General features: G+C 42.7%; 1 protein-coding gene across 1 annotated transcript in view; it reads right to left on the bottom strand.

Annotated features, from left to right (window-relative positions):
* LOC137324695 (heterogeneous nuclear ribonucleoprotein L-like) overlaps positions 1-20,207 on the bottom strand; it is a 43,018-nt gene that overhangs the window by 14,308 nt on the left and 8,503 nt on the right. Inside the window, exons 2-6 of the mRNA XM_067989295.1 lie at positions 11,333-11,493; positions 7,867-8,104; positions 7,443-7,528; positions 6,589-6,685; positions 6,423-6,495 (exon numbers count right to left, since the gene is read on the bottom strand). Of these exons, the coding sequence (XP_067845396.1) occupies positions 6,423-6,495; positions 6,589-6,685; positions 7,443-7,528; positions 7,867-8,104; positions 11,333-11,493 (655 nt within the window). The remainder of the gene's footprint in view (positions 1-6,422; positions 6,496-6,588; positions 6,686-7,442; positions 7,529-7,866; positions 8,105-11,332; positions 11,494-20,207) is intronic.

Below are 20,207 nucleotides of genomic sequence, written 5' to 3'. Positions count from 1 at the left end.
CAACAGCCAGCCAAGGGTCACATCAAGACAGGCAAGTGCAATATGCCACTCAACTGCAAAAAAAAGGGTCGCATGTGATTTGGGGGAGGACACATATCTTCCAGTTGGAGAAGGCATTCTGCAGCAAGATGGTCAAGACTGGGAACTGATATTTTCCCCCTCCATTTCAGGGAGGCCAGCACCTCTTTGCCCAGACATTTAAATATGGAAGCCAGTGGAGTGGGGAAGCTGGTGTTGCACATGCAAGGCCCCTGTCCCAGATTTACATACTAAACCAAAAGCTGAAAATCTGAAATAAACAAAGAAAATGCTGGAAAGACTCAGCAAGTGAGGCAGCATCTGCGGAGAAAGAAACAGGGTAAACGTTTCAGGTCAAAGACTCTTTCTTTCTCCACAGATGCTGCCTCACTTGCTGGGCTTTTCCAGCATTTTTCCAGATTTACAGAATTTGAAAACCAGTTTGTTGATCTTGTAACCATCAGAACTGCAACTGCATTCAATAGCAAGGGGAAGGAGGGAAGCAAACACAGAGCTTTTGCTGGCTAATCAAAATGCAGACCATATCCTCTTCCTTTATGGTGGCATATGAACTAAGAGTAGGCCATTCAGCCCCTCAAGCCTGCTCTGCCATTTGATAAAATCATGGCAGATCTAATTGTGACCTCAACACTACTTTCCTGTATACCGACAATAAGCTTGTTTAAGGAATCTATCTAACTCAGCCTTAAAAATATTCAATGACCCTGCCTCCACCGCTCTCTGGGAAAGGGAGTTCCACAGATTCACGGCCCTCAGAAAAAAATTCTCCTCATCGCCGTCTTAAATGGGAGACCCCTTATTTTCAAACTGTGGCCCCTAGTTCTAGTCTCTCCCACAAGGAGAAACATCCTCTCAGCATCTACCTCTTCTAGTCCCCTCAGGATCTTATATGTTTCAATAAGATCACCTCTCATTCTTCTAAACTCGTGTATACAGGCCCAACTTGTCCAACCTTTCCTCATAAGATAACCCCCTCATCCCAGGAATCAGTCAAGTGAACCTTCTCTAAACTGAAGCAATTTCTTAAATAAGGAGACCAAAACTGCACAGAGTATTCTGGATGTGGTCTCACCAATGCCCTGTACAACTGTAGCAAAACATCTCTACTTTTATATTCTACTTGCAATAAATGACAACATTCCATTTGCCTTCCTAATCACTTGCTGTACTTGTATACAAACTTTGTGATTCATGTACTAGGACACCCAGATCCCTCAGTACCTCAGAGTTCTGCAATCTCTCACCATTTAAATAATATACTGCTTTTCTGTTCCTCCTACCAAAGTGGGTATGTTCACATTTTCCCACATTATACTCCATCTGCCAAATTTTTGCCCACTCACTTAACCTATCTATATCCCTTTGCAAACTCCTTATGTCCTCTTCACAACTTACTTTCCTACCTACCTTTGTGTCATCAGTAAATTTAGCAACCATACATTTGGTCCCTTCATCCAAGTCATCGATATAGATTGTAAATAGTTGAAGCCCAAGCACTGATCCCTGTGGCACTCCACTCGTTACATCTTGCCAACCTGAAAATGACCCATTTATGCCTACTCTTTCCTGTTAGCTAACCAATCCTTTATCCATGCTAATATGTTACCCCCTACACCATGAGCTCTTATTGTGTAGTAGCCTTTGATGTGGCACCTTGTCAAATGCCTTCTGGAAATCCAAGTACACCACATCCACAGGATCCCCTTTATCCACGTTGCTTGTTACTTTCTCAAAGAACTCTAATAAATTAGTCAAACACGATTTCCCTTTCACAAAGCTATGCTGGCTCTGCCCGATTGCATTGAGATTTTCTAAGTGCCCTGCTATAACCTCCTTAATAATAGATTCTAGCATTTTCCCTATGACTGATGTTAAGCTAACTGGCCTGTAGTTTCCGGATTACTGTGTCCCTCCTTTCTTGAAAAGATGAGTTACATTTGCTATTTTCCAATCTGATTGGACCCTTCCAGAATCTAGGGAATTTTGGAAAATTAATACCAATGCAAGTGGAGTGTGGGCCCCCCAGACAGACCCCCTGACAGGGTTGGGGGGGGGGGGGGGGGGGGGAGGGTGCAGAACTGAGTTGCGTATGAGAGACATCAATGATGGGCAACAAAATTGTACCATTGGGCCTCAAGTGTCAGCTTCAAGCACTCGGTCAGGTACAGTAGAACTTGCATTTATGTAGTGCCTTTAATGTAGTAAAACGTCCCAAGGTGCTTCAGAAGAGTGATTTTCAAACAAAATCTGACACCGAGCTACATAAGGAGATATTAGGACAGGTGACCAAAAAGCTTGGTCAAAGAACTCTGTTTTAAGGAGCGTCTTAAAAAGGGAAAGAGGGGCACAGAGGTTTAGGGAGGGAATTCCAGAGCTTAGGGCCTAGGCATCTGAAGGCATAGCCACCAATGATGGAGCGATTAAAATTGGGGATGCGCAAGAGGCAAGATTTGGAGGAGTGCAGAGATTACAGAAGTTACAGAGATAGGGAGGGGGCGAGGCCATGGAACGATTTGAAAACAAGGACGAAAGTTTTTTTAAAAAAGGCACTCCCAGAACGGGAGCCAATGTAGGTCAGCGAGCACCGGGGTGATGGGCGAATGGAACTTGGTGTGAGTTTGGATACGGGCAGAGTTTTGGATGAGCTCAAGTTTATGGAGGGTGGAATATGGGAGGCCCGCCTGGAAAGCATTGGAATAGTAAAGTCTAGAGGTAACAAAGGCATGGATGAGGGTTTCAGCAGCAGATGAGCTGAGGCAGGGGCAGAGACGGGCAATGTTACAGAGATGGAAGTTGACGGTCTTTGTGATGGAGCGGATAGGGGGTCGGAAACCCATCTCAAGGTCAAATAGGATGGAAGGTTGCGAACAGTCTGGTTCAGCCTCAGACAGTGACCAGGGAGAGGGATGGAGTCGGTGGCTAAGGGTCGGAGTTTGCAGTGGGGACCATAGGCTTCCCTAGTGGTTCAGTGGGAGGTATACCCAATGGAGTGGAACTGATACAGGCTAGAAGCAGAATGAAGCTCTTTGTACTCTGCTATATTTATGTAAATTAACTGTTTCCCACATCAGGATTTGTTGGCAGTTTATGGGCATGTATTGCTTTACTCTTTCTTCAGCTCCCAAATCTGTAGAGCTGCGGTAGACAATTGGCACAGGAACCTCGATCACATCCCTCTCCTCGTTTCCTCCCTCCCCCCTCCACTCCTCTCGCCTTACAGCTCCATCCTGAGGTTGCTAAAACAGATTCTCACGTTTATCCCACTGGAGATCAGTTCATATCTTGGTCTAGGTAGCTCAGTTCCATTCCACAGGGTATACCTTGCACTGAAAACCACTGGGGAGCGCCACTAACTCTTTCTGGCAAAACCCTCGCTATTCCCTTAATACATCCGCAAATGTGTTATTTTCTGAATTTAGTATCTGCCAAAGTTCAGAACAATGAGTTTTCATTTTATTAGATCAATTAACAATTTTTGGATTTTTAAAGCAATGAATTTCCATGACAAACAATTTTTACGGCTGTCTCAATAAAAAGACTCTCAATTTTATAGTGCTTTTAATGACCTCTGGATCCCCCCCAAAGTACCTTACGGCCAATTAAGTACTTTTTGAAATGTAGTCACTGTTGTAACGTGTGAAATACAGCAGACAATTTGCAAGGTATCACAAACAGCAATGTGATAACGACCCAGAAATTTTTTTTTATTAAAAAAGGTGTTGGCTGAGGGATAAATATTGGTCAGGACACCAGGGAGAACTCCCCTGCTCTTCTTTAAATAGTGCTGTGGATCTTTTATATCTACTGGAGAGGGTTGACGGGACCTCGGTTTAACATCTCATCTGAAAGATGGCACCTCCAATATGCAGCATTCCCACAATACTGCACTGACGTGTCAGCCTTGATTATGTGCTCAAGTCACTAGAGTGGGACATGAACCCACAACCTTCTGACTCAGAGACATGGGTAATACCAACTGAGCCACAAATAGAACAGACAAGAGCTTCATAAATTCAGCCAAAGTAACAGAAAACACAAGATAACTTCTGGAAACATCTTACATTACTGATATTTTAGGTCTTAAAAGCATGCATATTAAGTACTTTGGGAATTTGGCCATTTAAAAAATACTTACAGTACCAATGATCATTATTCAATTAAATACACCACTCACATTGTAGTGGTTATATCGTTTTATATTTAACTTTAAAAAGAAACAATTTTCTTGATAGTCCTCACAGCCCTCCATCCAGCAGGCCTACAACGGTTCCTGGATTTGTCAAAAAGCTCAAGTTACTCCAGCTTCAAACTCAATTGCAGAAGTCTCCACAGTTTTTTTTTTACAGCAGTCACAAGTGGACTTCTCTTCTTCGTTTGAAATTTACAAGAGTTGCTTTTTAAAAAAATATTTTTTTTTATTTCACAGCATTTAACACATTCAAATAGAATTTCATCTCAGTCTTACGATGGCACCTTGCAAACATATCCTCTGTGCAACGATGAATGGGGGAAAAAAAGTGTCCTTCCTGATCAAGTTTCCTGAGGATGTGTTTGCATGCAGTCTGGGTGAGCTGAGATTTATTAAGAGTCTGTTCTGTTTCTGAAGGCTGGGTTGCTGTCATTTGTAACTGCGAAATGCTGGCATTCGTTGGCGCGGGTGCATGAAGTGGTTAGTCTGCCTGGCTTGCCCCTCTTCTCTCTCTCTCTCTCTCTTTGTGGTGCTCACTTTCGCTGGTGTACCTGTGAAAATGTCTTGCTCCGGTAGGGAGGGGGGAGAAAAGATCAATATCCTTTCGGCAGTGAAGATATTAATCTGCAGAAGGTGAATGTAGCTTTGAAGATTTAATATCTCTGTAACTGAAGTCTTGGTTCTCTCTTTTTTTTTCCCCTTTGAGTGAAATGTTCTTGAGTACTGCGTGCGACTTTGAAAGCTGCGATTTTCTGTGCCGTAGCCTTGTTTGCATGTACAGTTCATGTAGGTGAGCTGCAGCTACAGTGCTATAACAAGTGTTGCGAGTGAACTTCAAAACATCCAGTAGAGGACAGCATAGTTCAACACAGGCGGCTAAACCCTTTTCAAATAATATTTTTTTTCCAAACAAATGTTAGACTACCAGCAATTACTGTACAAATAGACAAACCATCAAGGAAAGTATCAAGTGGTTACAATAATTAGGAAGTACTGTGCATCAATACCAAGAACCACAAGTTAACAAGCAGGAACTATAACTTTGCATCATTTCTTCAGTTCCTGTAGAATGACTACATCAAATTTTACTCCTCAATAAAAGCCAAGATAGCTACTATGTTTGGGCCGCTCAGTGAATAGATTTCATACCTCGACCCTCCCTAAAAAAGTGTCAATCTCTTGACTCCAGTTCATGATCTGGCCCGGTGGAGTAAAGGGTGGAGGTTGCAAAATAGAACAAAGCAGCAAAGAAAATCAAACTGGGAAAGGAAATTTTTTTTGACAAAGTTACAGAATTGTAAACGTCTCCTAGTGCTTCCTGCAGCACCAGGAAGTTACAAATGTGAATTCCCCCCCTCCCCCAACCCCACAACCTCCAGAAAAAATTAAGAGGCCCCTCATTTTATACAAGAGCTGGGTGGCTCAGATTGAACCATCAACACTGTGCTTCACTCAGATCACACATGGGTTGCACCTGAAGGTCTCACTTCTCTCCCCTTCCCTACATTTCTACTCTCTTCTGAAGGCAGTGACTCACACAAGGTTTTGGTTCCACAAGTGCCTCACTAAGTGAGACCTGCAATTCTATAGCACCTTTCACGACCTCAGGGCGTCCCAAAGCCCTTGTGTGAGTCACTGCTTTCAGAAGATATATATTTTACACTATTAAATGTGTGCAGTTTCCACTAGGGAGTCACCGATCAGCAACCAGGAGAGGGAACCCAGTCTAAAATTTCCCCCTTCTATAGCTCAGGAACACTAAGGTCCATCTGCCACCGCCCCCTGCTTAAGAGATCAATTTTCCAGTTCCCATCACATAGCCTCTGATGCACAAGGGCATCAAATGGTTTATTGTGCAAGTTTTAAAAAAGCTAGATGTGAATCCTTAGCTGTTGCTTGTTAACATAGATAGCAGTTAGACCATTTTATGCACAAACACCAACAAAAATTAGAATATGGTACATAGTGCAGACTATTACAACTTTTGAGGTCCATCCTACACAGTGGCAGATCCGGACTTTAGCGCATTTCCTGTTGCTAAGTTACAACAGAGAAATTATCGGTCACTATTCCGATCCTGGGCTCTGTTACGGCAAAACTGGGGGTTGTTGCTGGGGGTCTAACATGGTACACAGAATTCTTCATGTACACATAAAATCTAAAAACTTACGCAAATAGTGAGGGTATACCATACCTCGTGCAGTCAAATCAGGATTAGTGTAGTCCCAGGACTCGCTATCATTCTTGAACACATTCAGTCGAGTAGGCTGGTGAATTGAAAGAACACCTTGTTTTAATAAGTGGAAAAAAAAGGATCAGTTCGGCATTTAGAAAACGCACAACGCTTTTTAACAGATTACCTTTGCGTATTCAATTTTTAGTGTGCAGCAACCAGAGTAAATGTCTGCTCCGTTGAGAGAAGCCTTCGCCTTTTGAGCACTTTGGACTGAATCAAATGTGCACATTGTTAAGGAGCCAACAGCAACTTTAGTAAGTTAGTGTGTAGTTAACAATCAGACCACAATTAATAAATCAGTCATGGCCAAATCCATTTCTGTCCTGTTGGCAAGGATACATTCACTCCTTCTTCCCCGTGCACAGAGGTTTTCTTCCTCCCAGAGTAAAAAAGACTTTTATTTACATGGCAACTTTCACGACGTCCCAAAGTGCTTTACAGCCAACACAGTGCGGTCACTTTTGTAATGTAGGAAAGCCAGCAGCCAATTTGCACCCAAGAACCCACAAACAGCAATGAGATTATGACCAGATAAACTGGCTTAGTGATGTTGGTTTGGGGATAAATATTGGACACCGGAGAGAATTCCCCTGCTCTTCTTTGAATAATGCCACAGGATCTTTTAAGTCGACCCAAGGGGGCCTCGATTTAATGTCTCATCTGAAAGACGGCACTTCCGACAGTACTGCACTCCCTCAGTACCAGCAGTGGAGCATCAGCCAGGATTATGGGCTCAAATCTTGACTAGATCCCACTAACAATGCATGTGTGATCACATGGCTGGGGTTGGCGACATGTTTTCAGGCTACGGTCAATGGTGCTCTGAAGCAGGCACACCAGAGGCTAAAGAATCCAAAACCAAATCCCTGGCAAAATAAAAAATTACACCCGTGCCCCATGGTCAGCTGGAACTGAAAGTCTGTCCAAGTTACAAGCTGGGACAATGCATTTCTCCTACTCCAAAAAAGAAAAGGATATTCAACCAGAGCCTGTATCCCATTCTTCTTGAATATTACAATACGCAGGACTGGCCCACACGCATTGCACACAGTGTACAGAACATCCTGAAAGAGAAGACATTACAGATTGGTATAGCAGAATTACACACAAAAAGACCGCTACTAGGACTAGATGCAGCAGGTTTAACGATCTATCCTTTTCTAACAAGAGTATGAATACAGTCAATTTTTTTTTAAAAATCGCTGATGACGATCAAGGATTATCGATGTACGCAATGAAGACTTTGAACATGAAGACAAACCTCTCCCAATATGGGACACTTCAAGTTGGGTCGTTGAGTTACCAATTGTCAGACCATTGGAAATCTTGCTACAAATCGTAACAAATTAAAAGCAATTTAGTGAAATCAGCTGCGATGCGTTTCAAGAGAATGCAAACCTACCGTTGTGATTGGATACAAAGGATTCTGAATTGATAAGAATAGAACGTTGTTGATGTGCTTCGGATCTTCAGGACCCCCAGGGCGGGTGATCCGCTGACTGGTGGAGAAGTTGAAGAAAGCAGGGTGTCCGGCAACATTGACGATCCGCCGTTTAGAGTAAGCGACACACTTCTGGGCGCTTTGCAAGTCTTGGAACTCCACCAGAGCTTGCCGCTTGTTGGGCAACATCATCACGTAGCTGTAAGGAAAAATCCATCAGCCATTAAAAACCGCCCTTAAATTTCCCCTTGGATTAAAAATCCTGCTGTAGCCTAGTAGGCCTACGAGGAACGAGACCCCTCTTCGAGCTCCCAAACCATTTCCCAGGAGAAGAGTGTAAATCAGCAGCCTAATCCAGTGTGACCAATGGAGACAGGAGCCCCAAGCTTTTTCCTCAATCCCAATCCAATTGGACCTTAAGCTGCCTCTATTCTGAAGCAGGACAGGCCCTGCGTATACACAGGGTCTGCTCAGACGAGGAGGAACGCGATGGACACCTACAGACGCTGAAAGATGCCCTAGTAAGAACGGGATATGACGCTCGACTCATCGATCGACAGTTCCGACGGGCCACAGCAAAAAAATCGCATAGACCTCCTCAGGAGACTAACACGGGACGCAACCAACAGAGTACCCTTTGTCGTCCAGTACTTCCCCGGAGCGGAGAAACTACGCCATGTTCTCCGCAGCCTTCAACATGTCATCAATGACGACGAACACCTCGCTATGGCCATCCCCACACCTCCACTACTCGCCTTCAAACAGCCACCCAACCTCAAACAGACCATCGTTCGCAGCAAATTACCTAGCTTTCAAGAGAACAGCGTCCACGACACCACACAACCCTGCCACGGTAACCTCTGCAAGACATGCCAGATCATCGACACAGATACCACCATCACACGAGAGGACACCACCCACCAGGTGCATGGTTCATACTCCTGTGACTCGGCCAACGTTGTCTACCTCATACGTTGCAGGAAAGGATGCCCCAGAGCATGGTACATTGGCGAGACCATGCAGACGCTGCGACAACGGATGAACGGACACCGCGCAACAATCGCCAGACAGGAGGGTTCCCTCCCAGTCGGGGAACACCTCAGCAGTCAAGGACATTCAGCCACCGACCTTCGGGTAAGCGTTCTCCAAGGCGGCCTTCGAGACACACGACAACGCAAAATCGTCGAGCAGAAATTGATAGCCAAGTTCCGCACCCATGAGGACGGCCTCAACCGGGATCTTGGGTTCATGTCACGCTACACGTTACCCCACCAGCGAACAAATGTTATCTGTTTTTAATATAACGGGTCAGTTGCTGTCTTCTCTATGTTTCTACCTCTCTATCTCTGTTTTTTTTTGTTTGTTGTTTTTTTTTGGTGATTTGTATATTCGGAGACCTTGCAGGTAACACCTGTCTGTCTGCACACTGATTGCCTTGGCAACGGGCAGTTGAAAAAACTGTCTGTAATCACCAAGCATTGTTCTGTGAATTATAAATGCGATTTCATTGAGGATTTCATTTCCAACAAACGTTCACCTGAGGAAGGAGGAAGCCTCCGAAAGCTTGTGAATTTAAAATAAAATTGCTGGACTATAACTTGGTGTTGTAAAATTGTTTACAATTATTCTGAAGCAATCATTGCTTCTGGCATATCCACATCTATAAATCACAGAAATCAATGTATTCGTGGATTTAATTCCCTCCTCCCGCACAAGGCAAACTGCATACCGACCATAAAAAATCGTAACCGATATTTTTGGAATATTTTGAGGTTTGAGGGATATCACAGCAGCAATTGCCCATTAAAATGCAACAGTAATCACAAGTAGTAAAAGGTTTAATATTACATTCTATAATAATTTTCTTAAAACGGAGTCTGATTTTGGGTTGAACCTTGATTCTAATCTACACAATGACCTGGACATCAAGCCAAAAAAAAAAATTACGAACAGAAAAAGGGCAGATGAGATACTGAATGTAGTCAGAGACAAGAGATGATCTATACAACCTGGCAGTTAAATGAACAATTAAAGTACTGCTTACTGCTCAGAAGAATGCGCATCCCGAGTATACAATGAAAAGGGATTGGAACAGCAGAGGAACTTGAATTTAAATTAGTAATAACTTGTTTTAAAAACAAGTTACTAAGAAGAATTTTCCAAGGAAGGATAAATGCTTGGAATAATCTGTCAGGCAGAGGATATCAAGATGAAGCTGAATGTTACAATGGAGAGTTAGGGTATTAAAGGGATGAACTTTTGACAGGCCAAATAGTCTGATGGGAGTGTTAGGATTTTACTTGGGGTGCAACACATAGGAATGGCTGGACGGAAAAAGACCAAGGTCCATCTAGCATGCCTTCTACCACCTGCAGGATACAAGGATAATGGAGTCTATGTTGCGTCGTCTATATAACAGCATAGTGTTGTCATGCTAGTAACTGCACATTTCATTAACAGAATTTTAAACAAGAGGCTACGAGCCAGGGGAAAAATCATACAGCTTATATATCCCCTCCTACTCCAAGTATTTAAAAAAAAAACTCAGTGCTCCCCAATGGTTGTGAGCTCATTGAAAACTGTCTGAAGGTCTCCCATCTGATTGCCAGTCTCTGTTAAATTAGCAGATCTCAGTACTACATAAAATCAGTCTCAGGTGACTCTGGGGTGGGAAATTGGTCATAGTTCCCAGTCCCAATCATTATCCAGTGTCTTCCACCCCAGGATTGGGCAGGTCTGGGCTGGGCTGCAGTGGTACTGTACCCCAAAAGAATCAATGCTGCCAGGAGGGGGAGAAAGCGAAGAGTCACATCAAATCACCCTCAAGGTTGACTGTTTTATCCTAACCACATGAGAATATCAGAGGGAACAATGCTTCTGAGAGAGTAGAAAAAGATTATAGTGTCAATATAGTGTACATGTACCACACACACAAAATAAGTTTGCTGACTAGCAGCAATTGCCATATTGAGAATCATGTGATCAATACTGCTAGGCTAACACTGGGCGGCGGGGTGGGGGAAGGTCAGTGCACTTCCTAGTTCTCGCCATCAATTAAATAGCCCAACAATAGCCTGGACTCATCTCAATCCAGCCTTAATCTAACCATATATTGGGAGCTCTGGGATCAGCATTCCAGACTAGGAAGGAGGCCAGTTCCCGTTATTACATGTTCACAAGATCAGCAGTTTTCTTCCCATTTCAAGAAAGAGAGAGCATCCAGCAGACTGCAACCATGAAAGGAAAGCAGAGCATGTCGTCAAAATAAACCAAGCGCAGAGAGGAGCACTTTACATTAAAAGTGCACCCCATTTCCCCCCGTTCTTCTCAGCAGTATCGTTCACTTTAGAAACCAAAAAGGGATATCCAAAAGGCCATCGGGAATTCTAACCAAGTACTCCGAGCCAAGTAAGAATGATTCACTTACCTTATGAGTCCAAATCGGTCAACAGCCTTCACCAGATCAGCCTCGATGACGGAGTCACAAAGAGCACGGACATGAACCACGGGTGATGGGGCAGTCTTGTATTGGCTTCTCGGTCGATCATGATCTCTGTCTCTATCACGATCCCGATCCCTATCACGATCCTAAAATTTTAAATTCAGGAATGATTTTTTTTGTTGCTGCAATTACATTATCTTGAAAATATATTCTTCCATTTTAATCCTACATTGCTTCAAGTCAAAAATCTATGAGGTCTCACCAGTCCTGTTATTTCTCTAGTGCCTGGTTTTGAACACTAGGCTGTTAGAAATAACTTCAAAACATAATAGTCTCCAGCAACCAGCAGCAGGTGCTCCAACTGTTGTTAACTGACACACATGGTGTCAGCCGTGACTCAGTGGGTAGCACACTCACTCTTGAATCAGAACATCATTGGCTCAACTCCCAGTCCAGGGACTTAAGCACAAAATCTAGACAGACATTCCAGTGCAGTAATGAGGGAGTACTGCATATTAGATTTAACAATAAATTGAGTAATGAGCCAGATTTTGTTAACAGCCTAACAGTGTATGAACATTTATCTAACAGCAATCATAATATGATGAGTTCAACGTTGTGTGAGAAACTCGCATCAGCTAAGATTCTAAATTTAGGTTAGGCTGACTTTAACTGGATGAGAGAGAGACTGTCCACATTAAACTGGGTAAATCTGTTAATGAGTAAAACGACAGGTTAGTGGGAGTTGTTCAAAAAAGAATTTCACGTGATACAGAACCAATTTCTACCCCTAAGAAGAAAGAGCTCAACTTGCCTAAAAAAAAGCCATGTGACAAGCGGTAAGGGACAACATAAAAAAAAAGAAAAAGCATTAACAAAAAGCAAAAAATAGCACAGATCCTGGTGTCTGGGAGAGATAGAGAGAACAGCAAAGGGTGACAAAACAGATAGTAAGAGTTACAAAAAGGGAGTATGAAAAGAAACTTGCAAGGGATATCAAAATCAACAAAAAATGTTTACAATTATACGAGGAAAAGGAGGGTGGTCAAGAGAAATGTGGGCCCCTTAAAAACTGATAATAGTGATATTGTAATTGAAAATAAGGAAATGGCAGACATATTAAATAATTACATTGCTTCAGTATTTACAGTACAGGAAGAGGATTGCATGCTGGACACCCCAAGGAAACCAATTTTTGAATCAGGGACAGGGACTCACCATAGTTAATGTAAGCAAATTAACAGTAATGAAGAAAACAATGGCACTAAAGAGTGACAAATACCCAGGACCAGATGGTTCCCATCCTAGGGTTTTAAAGGAAGTAGGAGAGAATATTGCAGATGCCCTAACTATAAACTCGATTCAGGAACTGTTCCTTTAGATTGGAAAATTGCATGTCACACCGCTATTTAAGAGAGGGAGGGAAACCAGAGAATTATGGACCAGTTAGCCTAATATCTTGTCGGGAAATTACTAGAGTCTATAATTAAGGATAGAGTGAGCGAACACCTTAAAAATTTTCAGCTGATCAGAGAGAGCCAGCATGGATTTGTAAAGGGTAGGTTATGCCTGACGAACCTGTTTGAATTTTTTGAAGAGGTGACTAAAGTAGTGGATAGGGGAATGTCTATGGATGTTATTTATATGGACTTCCAGAAGACATTCGATAAAGTCCCTCATAAGAGACTGTTAGCTAAAGTTGAAGCTCATGGAATTGAGAGCAGATTATTGACCTGGTTAGGAAATTGGCTGAGCGGCAGGAGACAGAGTAGGGATAATGGGCAGGTACTCAAATTGGCAGGATGTGACTAGTGATGTCCCACAGGGATCTGTGTTGGGGCCTCAACTATTCACTATTTATTAACTACTTAGATGACGAGATAGGGAGCCACATAGCCAAGTTTGCCAACGACACAAAGATAGGCAGCACTGTAAGCAGTGTAGATAGAAGCATAAAATTACAGAGATATTTTAAAAGATTACGTAAATGGGTATAACTCTGGCAAATGAATTTCAGTGTAGGCAAGTGTGAGGTCATCCACTTTGGACCTAAAAAAGGATAGATCAGAGAACTTTCTAAATGGTGAAAAGCTCAAAACAGTGGAGGTGCAAAGAGACTTAGGGGCCCACGTACTTGGATCATTGAAATGTCATGGGCAGGTACAGAAAATAATCAATATGGCTAATGGAATGCTGGCCTTTAGATCTAGAGGACCAGAATACAAGGGGATAGAAGTTATGCTACAGCTATACAAAGCCCTGGTTAGACCACACCTGGAGTACTGTGTTCAGTTGTGGGCATTGCACCATTGGAAGGATATACTGGTCTTGGAGGGAATGTAGCGTAGATTTATTAGACTGATACCTGGACTCCAAGGGTTAAATTACGAGGAGAGATTACACAAACTAGGATTGTATTCCCTGGAATTTAGAAGATTAAGGGATGATTTGATCAAAGTTTAGGATATTAAGTGGAACTGAGTTTCTCTCCGCCTACCCTTTCTCCGTTGGTTGGGGAGTCTAGGACTAGGGGACATAACCTAAAAATTAGAGCCAGGACTTTCGGGAGTGAAATTAGGAAACACTTCTAGACGCAAAGGGTGGTAGAAATTTGGGAACTCTCTTCCGCAAACGGCAGTTGATGCCATTGTTCATTTTAAATCTAAGATGAATAGATTTTTCTTAACCAACAGGTATAATGGGATATGGGGCTACGGCAGGAATATGGAGTTAGGTCACAGATCAGCCATGATCTCATTGAACGGCAGAACAGGCTCGAGAGGCTAAATGGCCTACTCCTGTTCCTTTGACGGAGGTTCCGTCTTTCAGATGAGATGTTAAACAGAGGCCCCGTCTGCCTTGAGGTGGACATAAAAGATCCAATAGCACTATTTCAAAGAGCAGGGGAGTTCTCTCGGTGTCCTGGTCAATATTTATTCCTCAACCAACATCACTTTTTAAAAGATGATCTGGCCATTATCTCATTGCTGTTTATAGGATCTTGCTGTGTGCAAATTGACTGCCTTATTCCCTACAGTGGCTACACTTCAAAAAGTACTTAATTGGCTGTAAAGCACTTTGGGACATCAAGGTTTGACACCATCAAATAGCTGAATAGAACATTTGCAGCATTATTACTTGTCCATCGCAGAATAAATTTCCTCTGTTCCACAGGGTGGGGGGGGGGGTCCATTCCAAGCACCAATTGCTCCTCACACTAACTCTGTGACATGAGGGTTAAGTTTATCTCTGTCACCACCATAAACTCCCCCAACCCCCATTGTTGTCTTGATTGCTCGTCAGACATCAAGTTGTGGATAAGCCAGAACGTCAAGACCAAGACCATCCTGTTCAAAAAAATCTGCACCCCAAACTCCTGGCTATTTGTTGAAGTACATAACCTCAGTGTCCTAGTTAACCCAAGTAGAGATTCAAGCCCCAGATCGTATCCATAAGATGATTATTTTCTCACTTGCTAAACAATGTCCCCTCTCTATCTCTATTTCCAGACAGACACTTTACCTGCCATCCAAAAATGACTAATCCAAAACTCCATCCCTATATCCTGTCCCAATTTCTAGTACCTCTGCCCTCAGCAACTTCCACTACTTACCCATACTAGCACAACAAATTCAAAATCCTGCTCATCTACGTATTCCATCGTGGCCCCGATATCCCCATAACCTTCTCCAGCCCTACATCTTGCCGCCTTAGCTCAGCTCTTCCTACTCTGAATTCCCTTCACCCTCACTTCTGTAAAACACAGTGAGGCATTATAGCACGTACAAAGCACTGGAAACACAAGTGGTCACAGCAGTTTGAAATTTGAGAGATCAGTTATGTTCCGGTATCTTTTCTGTACTGTCTCAAGGACTTATTGGTATGCAAACTTCATACTTCCATATTAAATTTAACCTCATTTTAATTCAGGACTTCACTGGTCTGTCAATATTTATTTTTAAAACAAATGGAGGGACAGAGATTTACAGACCAAGTGCTTCAGAACACACACATGCACTCACGCTTGTAGGTTAGGTTCTATAGCCAAGAGATGTTTGATTCAGAATGCTTTTAGGAACAAAGACAGCTACCTTAGTACAGCTTTGTTCATCTCATTCAGCACAATAGCAGATCAGGTTAATCAAAGGGCAATCAGATAAATTCACAAGAGGAGCGGAGAACAGGAAGGTGGTTTCAAATTTACTCTACAGGATAGCATTGCTCAACAGACATTCTAGAGACGTGGTGAGTTTGATTTGGATTTAAATACAATTAGATATTAAATTTGGAGAGACACCATCCTTCTCAGAACAGCAGGATTTCCCAATTTACATTGCATCACTCACATGCCTCTTTCCATTTTACACCAACTTCAGTTCAAAGTCCGGATGTGTGCAAGGTTTCAAAACTGACGCACAAAAATTACAATACTAAATCTAAGCTGGACGGACCAGAACCATCACACACAACTCTTGCTCCTAGCACCTAGAACTCAACTAACAAACCTGATCGGAATGGACTGGTGACTAGCATAAAAACAAGAACACTTAAAATCTTTACTGAGATTAAAGAAGTCAAAAATTACAAGTCTCTAAGTAAAATTCAAAGACTCACTTTTCATAGCAATATTTATTACTAGACATGTAGTGTGCCCTGTAGAACTGGAGTTAGATTTCCTTGTTTCTCCCATGTTAATATTGTAAGACAATGACTAACTAATGGCTCCCGTATGCTTTTTTAAAAAAAATTGAAACATCACATAATTCATTTTGTTTATACCTGGATTACTGCCTAATCAACAGTTTTAAGTTTTCTAATGCTGCAGCCAATCATTCTGACACAGACTGAAGCAGAGCTGAGTTATCCTTTGAGGCGTAAGAGTTAAGATGGCAGCTTTCTTTTTTGACAAGCTAAAAGAATGAGTAGACCCAATGCCCGGATGCAGGCAGATCTGTAGATTAGCCAGAGTACAGGAGCTCTGTCTTAGTACCAGATGTAAACACAAGCATGCAAGCCCTGGGCAAGGCATGAGTAGCAGTCACGCTGTTCTATGTACTAAGTGCACTGCTGCATCCTTGAACCAACTGGTCAAGACTAGTGATAGGGAAGGAAACATGCAACAACATGCATTTATATAGAGCTTTAACGCAGTTAAGTGTCTCAAGGCGCTTCAAAATTGCGTATTCAGACAAAATTTGACATCAAGCCACATAAGGAGATATGATCCCTCACCAAAACCTTGGTCAGAAGTAAGTTTTAAGGAGTGTTTTAAAAAGAGTTATCCTTTTAACTCTCAGTTTGGTGGTGTCTAAGGAATTGGGACGCTACTTGAGGTGCCCGGCATATGGGAACACCACCACCTGCACGTTCCCCTCCAAGTCACACACCATCCCGACTTGGAAATATATCGCCGTTCCTTCATCGTCGCTGGGTCAAAATCCTGGAACTCCCTTCCTAACAGCACTGTGGGAGAACAGTCACCACACGGACTGCAGCAGTTCAAGGCGGCAGCTCACCACCACCTTCTCAAGGGCAATTAGGGATTGGCAATAAATGCCGGCCTCGCCAGCGACGCCCACATCCCATGAACAACTAAAAAAAAGTTGGGTGGAGTAGATTTTATTCCTCCAAACATACAAGCGTAGCAAAGTCTACCAGTACACCCATTATTTTGCTGCTTTAAATTTGAAACCTGTGACCTACTTTCAATGTCTCCTCTGCACATTGCTTCCCACATCTTAACTATTCACACATTTTGTTTCTCCAATGTCTTTAATGCTTCTTTCTAATGTCCAATGTAGAGATAGCCCGTTATTCATAATTTTCCTTCTAGTCGGGTTACAGGTCATTCCGCAAAACTTCCCGTGTCTCTCTCTCTCCCACCCCCCCCAACCATTTTATTACAATGCTCGCCCATCTTTCATTTAGAATCATACAGCACAGCAGGTGGCCATTTGGCCCATCGTGCCTGTGCTGGGTCTTTGAAAGAGCTATCCAATTAGTCCCACTCACCCGCTCTTTCCCCCTAGCCCAACAAATTTTTCCGTTTCAAGTATTTATCAAATTCCCTTTTGACAGTTACTATTGAATCTGCTTCCACCACCCTTACAGGCAGAGTATTTCAGGTCATAACTCACTGTGTAAAAAAAGTCACCCCCCCACCCCAAAACTTGGTTCTATAAAGGCACCTCTTTCCTCCTCCCCACCAACCCCCTCCAAACCGTTCCACACTTTTCTCAACTGAAATCTTCAGAGTCTCTGCAATCCTACACTTGGAACAGCCACCAGAGGTGCTTCAGTAGCCCAAGTGTTCACTTTTACTGCGTAAATTAAGACGGGATAAAGTTACAAATTACTTATGGAGAAAGCAACCAAGAACTGCCAAATAAATGCCAGAGTTTTAAAAAAGTGTTTTTGCTGCGTTAGATGCAGTTTGAAGAAATTACACACTATGCAGGATGCACACTGTGGTTACACACCTTAGCAGTTATATGTTGCAAGAGTTGGGTTCATAAGAGGATTTTGTTTTTCCAAACTAAAACAAAAAAGTTCTTTGAACATGATTTAATCTAAGCTAAAATGATTTGCAGAGGTATTTTCAGTTCTGTACAGTTGCATTACTCGACAAGATAACGCAGCAGAGGGAGAGTACAGCGTGTGTGTTGATTTAATGGTGAATAAATAGAGTTGCAGAAAAACTCTAATGTACTGGGCCAGTCTGGGAGACATACTAGAAGCTAAGATTGTGGGTAGATGAGAAAACAGGAGCCAGCTGCTACAGAGTTGCACTGGAGCGCTGGGAGCAGGACAAATACCAGCACCGTAACAAGAATTAAAGTTTGCACAAGGACATTGAAAGGAAAGAAAACATTCATGAAAGACAGTACGTTTAGTTCAGCTCACATTTAAGAATAGGAAATTGAACCCTCGTCTTTAATCAGGCATCTTATTGCCCAATTGTTCTGCATATACTTCCTGCTTGTCCCCAACCACTTTTGCTGCTAATATGCTTGCCCATCTCCTATTTTTCAGTTCTGAACAAGGGTAAGAGCCTGATACAAATCGCCTGTTCTCTCCAGATGCAAACTGACCTGTGCATTTCCAGCATTAACTGTTTTTGTTAAAAGGGAAAATATACACTTGTGTCTGGAAGCATTGCATGTTATCAGGAAAAATTAAATTCACTGTTTTAACAGTTAAATAGATGCGACTGTGTATTCGCCCATGACCCACACAAAAGCTTTGGGACCAAACCCCCAACTCAGATTGTGAGTTCTGCCCCACAAATATCTTTGTCAGACACCAGTTCTTGATCAGTTTTCAAATGATCAATTCAGGCCTTTACGATAAAGGAAGAGCTACTGACTCTGCACAGCAAGCAAAAACAAGACAATTGCATTCATCCCATTGTAGCATAAGGAAAATTAATCCCTAAATAAGTCCTGCATATGGGAGAGTGCAGAAGATAAAACCAGAGGACACTGGATGGCACCAATGCCACAGTCATCAGTCCAAAGTTAGAACTGTATACTATAATGAATCTGGCTACAGACTCAGGATGAGCTGAAGCACAAATGTTGAGGAAATCTTATTAATTCAACAGGTAGTATCACTCGAGACTTGAGCACATAATCCAGGCTGACACTCCTTTGCAGTACTGAGAGATTGCGGCACTGTCGGAGGTGCCATTTTTCAGATGAGATGTTAAACCGAGGCCCGTCTGCTGTCTCAGGTGCGCTATGGCACTATTTTGAAGAGGAGCAGGGGAGTTCGCCAGGTGTCCTGGCCAATATTTATCCTCAACCAACATCACTAAAAACAGATTATCTGACCATTATCATATTGCTGTTTGTGGGACGTTGCTGTGTGCAAATTGGCTGCCATGTTTCCTACATTACAACAGTGACTACACTTCAAAAGTACTCAATTGGCTCTAAAGCGCATTGGGCCATCCTGAGGTCGTGAAAGGTGCTATAAAAATGCAAGTCTTTCTTTCTTAGGCTTCAACGACTGCATCAGATGTTACGACAAAAGAAAAATATTTTGAAAGCACACAGTCATCAAGGCAGAAATTGGTCGCTTAATTTAGGCCTTTGAAAAAGGCTTTCTAAATTCTTATTTGAAAGTTAGTGGCTTAATATTAACCGGGGGGGGGTGGCATTATACAGTAACAATTGACACTTGGTGCAATCCCTCACTTCGCTATTTTCAAAACTAGCATATAAAATCCTTTAGCAGGGAGTTTGATGAATACGGGCATTTTACAGCACAGGAATAGGTCATTCAGCCCAACAGGTCTACGCTGGTGTTCATGCTCCACATGGGCCTCCTCCCACCTTATTTCATCTCACCTCATCACCATATCCTTCTATTCCTTTTTCCCTCATGTACTTATCTAGCTTCCTGTTGATGGCATTCAGGATTGGCTCCATGCATCTAGCCAGCCAGAACAAGGCGTATCATCCAACAGCAGAGAAATCTGGGTCTGTGATGCTGCCAGAACTCCTGCATGGTCCAGCAACGGAGGGAGGACCACATGTCTGCAGTCAACAGCGTGCTTTCAGGTAAAAGCAATTAGCTACAGGCTGCTGCTTAGTATACAAGCCAGCCCTGTCCCCCCTCAACAACTCTTGCCTCCCTCCTCCACCACCCCCTCCAAACGTGGGCCTCTGCCCTGTGCCTCCCCACATCAGGATGGCAAAGACCAAACTAGGTATTTGAAGAATCAGACATGAAACTACCTCTTCTTTCAAAGATTCTGTCGTGCAGTCAAGAGTTTCATGAAGTACAATAAGGAGGCGAGAGCCAAGACAAAATAACCCAGAAAACAGAGCACAAAATCAAGAACACATATACTGTA

Source organism: Heptranchias perlo, chromosome 8 (assembly GCF_035084215.1).
Source record: "Heptranchias perlo isolate sHepPer1 chromosome 8, sHepPer1.hap1, whole genome shotgun sequence".
Taxonomy (NCBI): Eukaryota; Metazoa; Chordata; class Chondrichthyes; order Hexanchiformes; family Hexanchidae; genus Heptranchias; species Heptranchias perlo.
The sequence above is the reverse complement of the archived record's forward strand: the minus strand, read 5'-3'. Positions and strand labels throughout refer to the sequence as shown.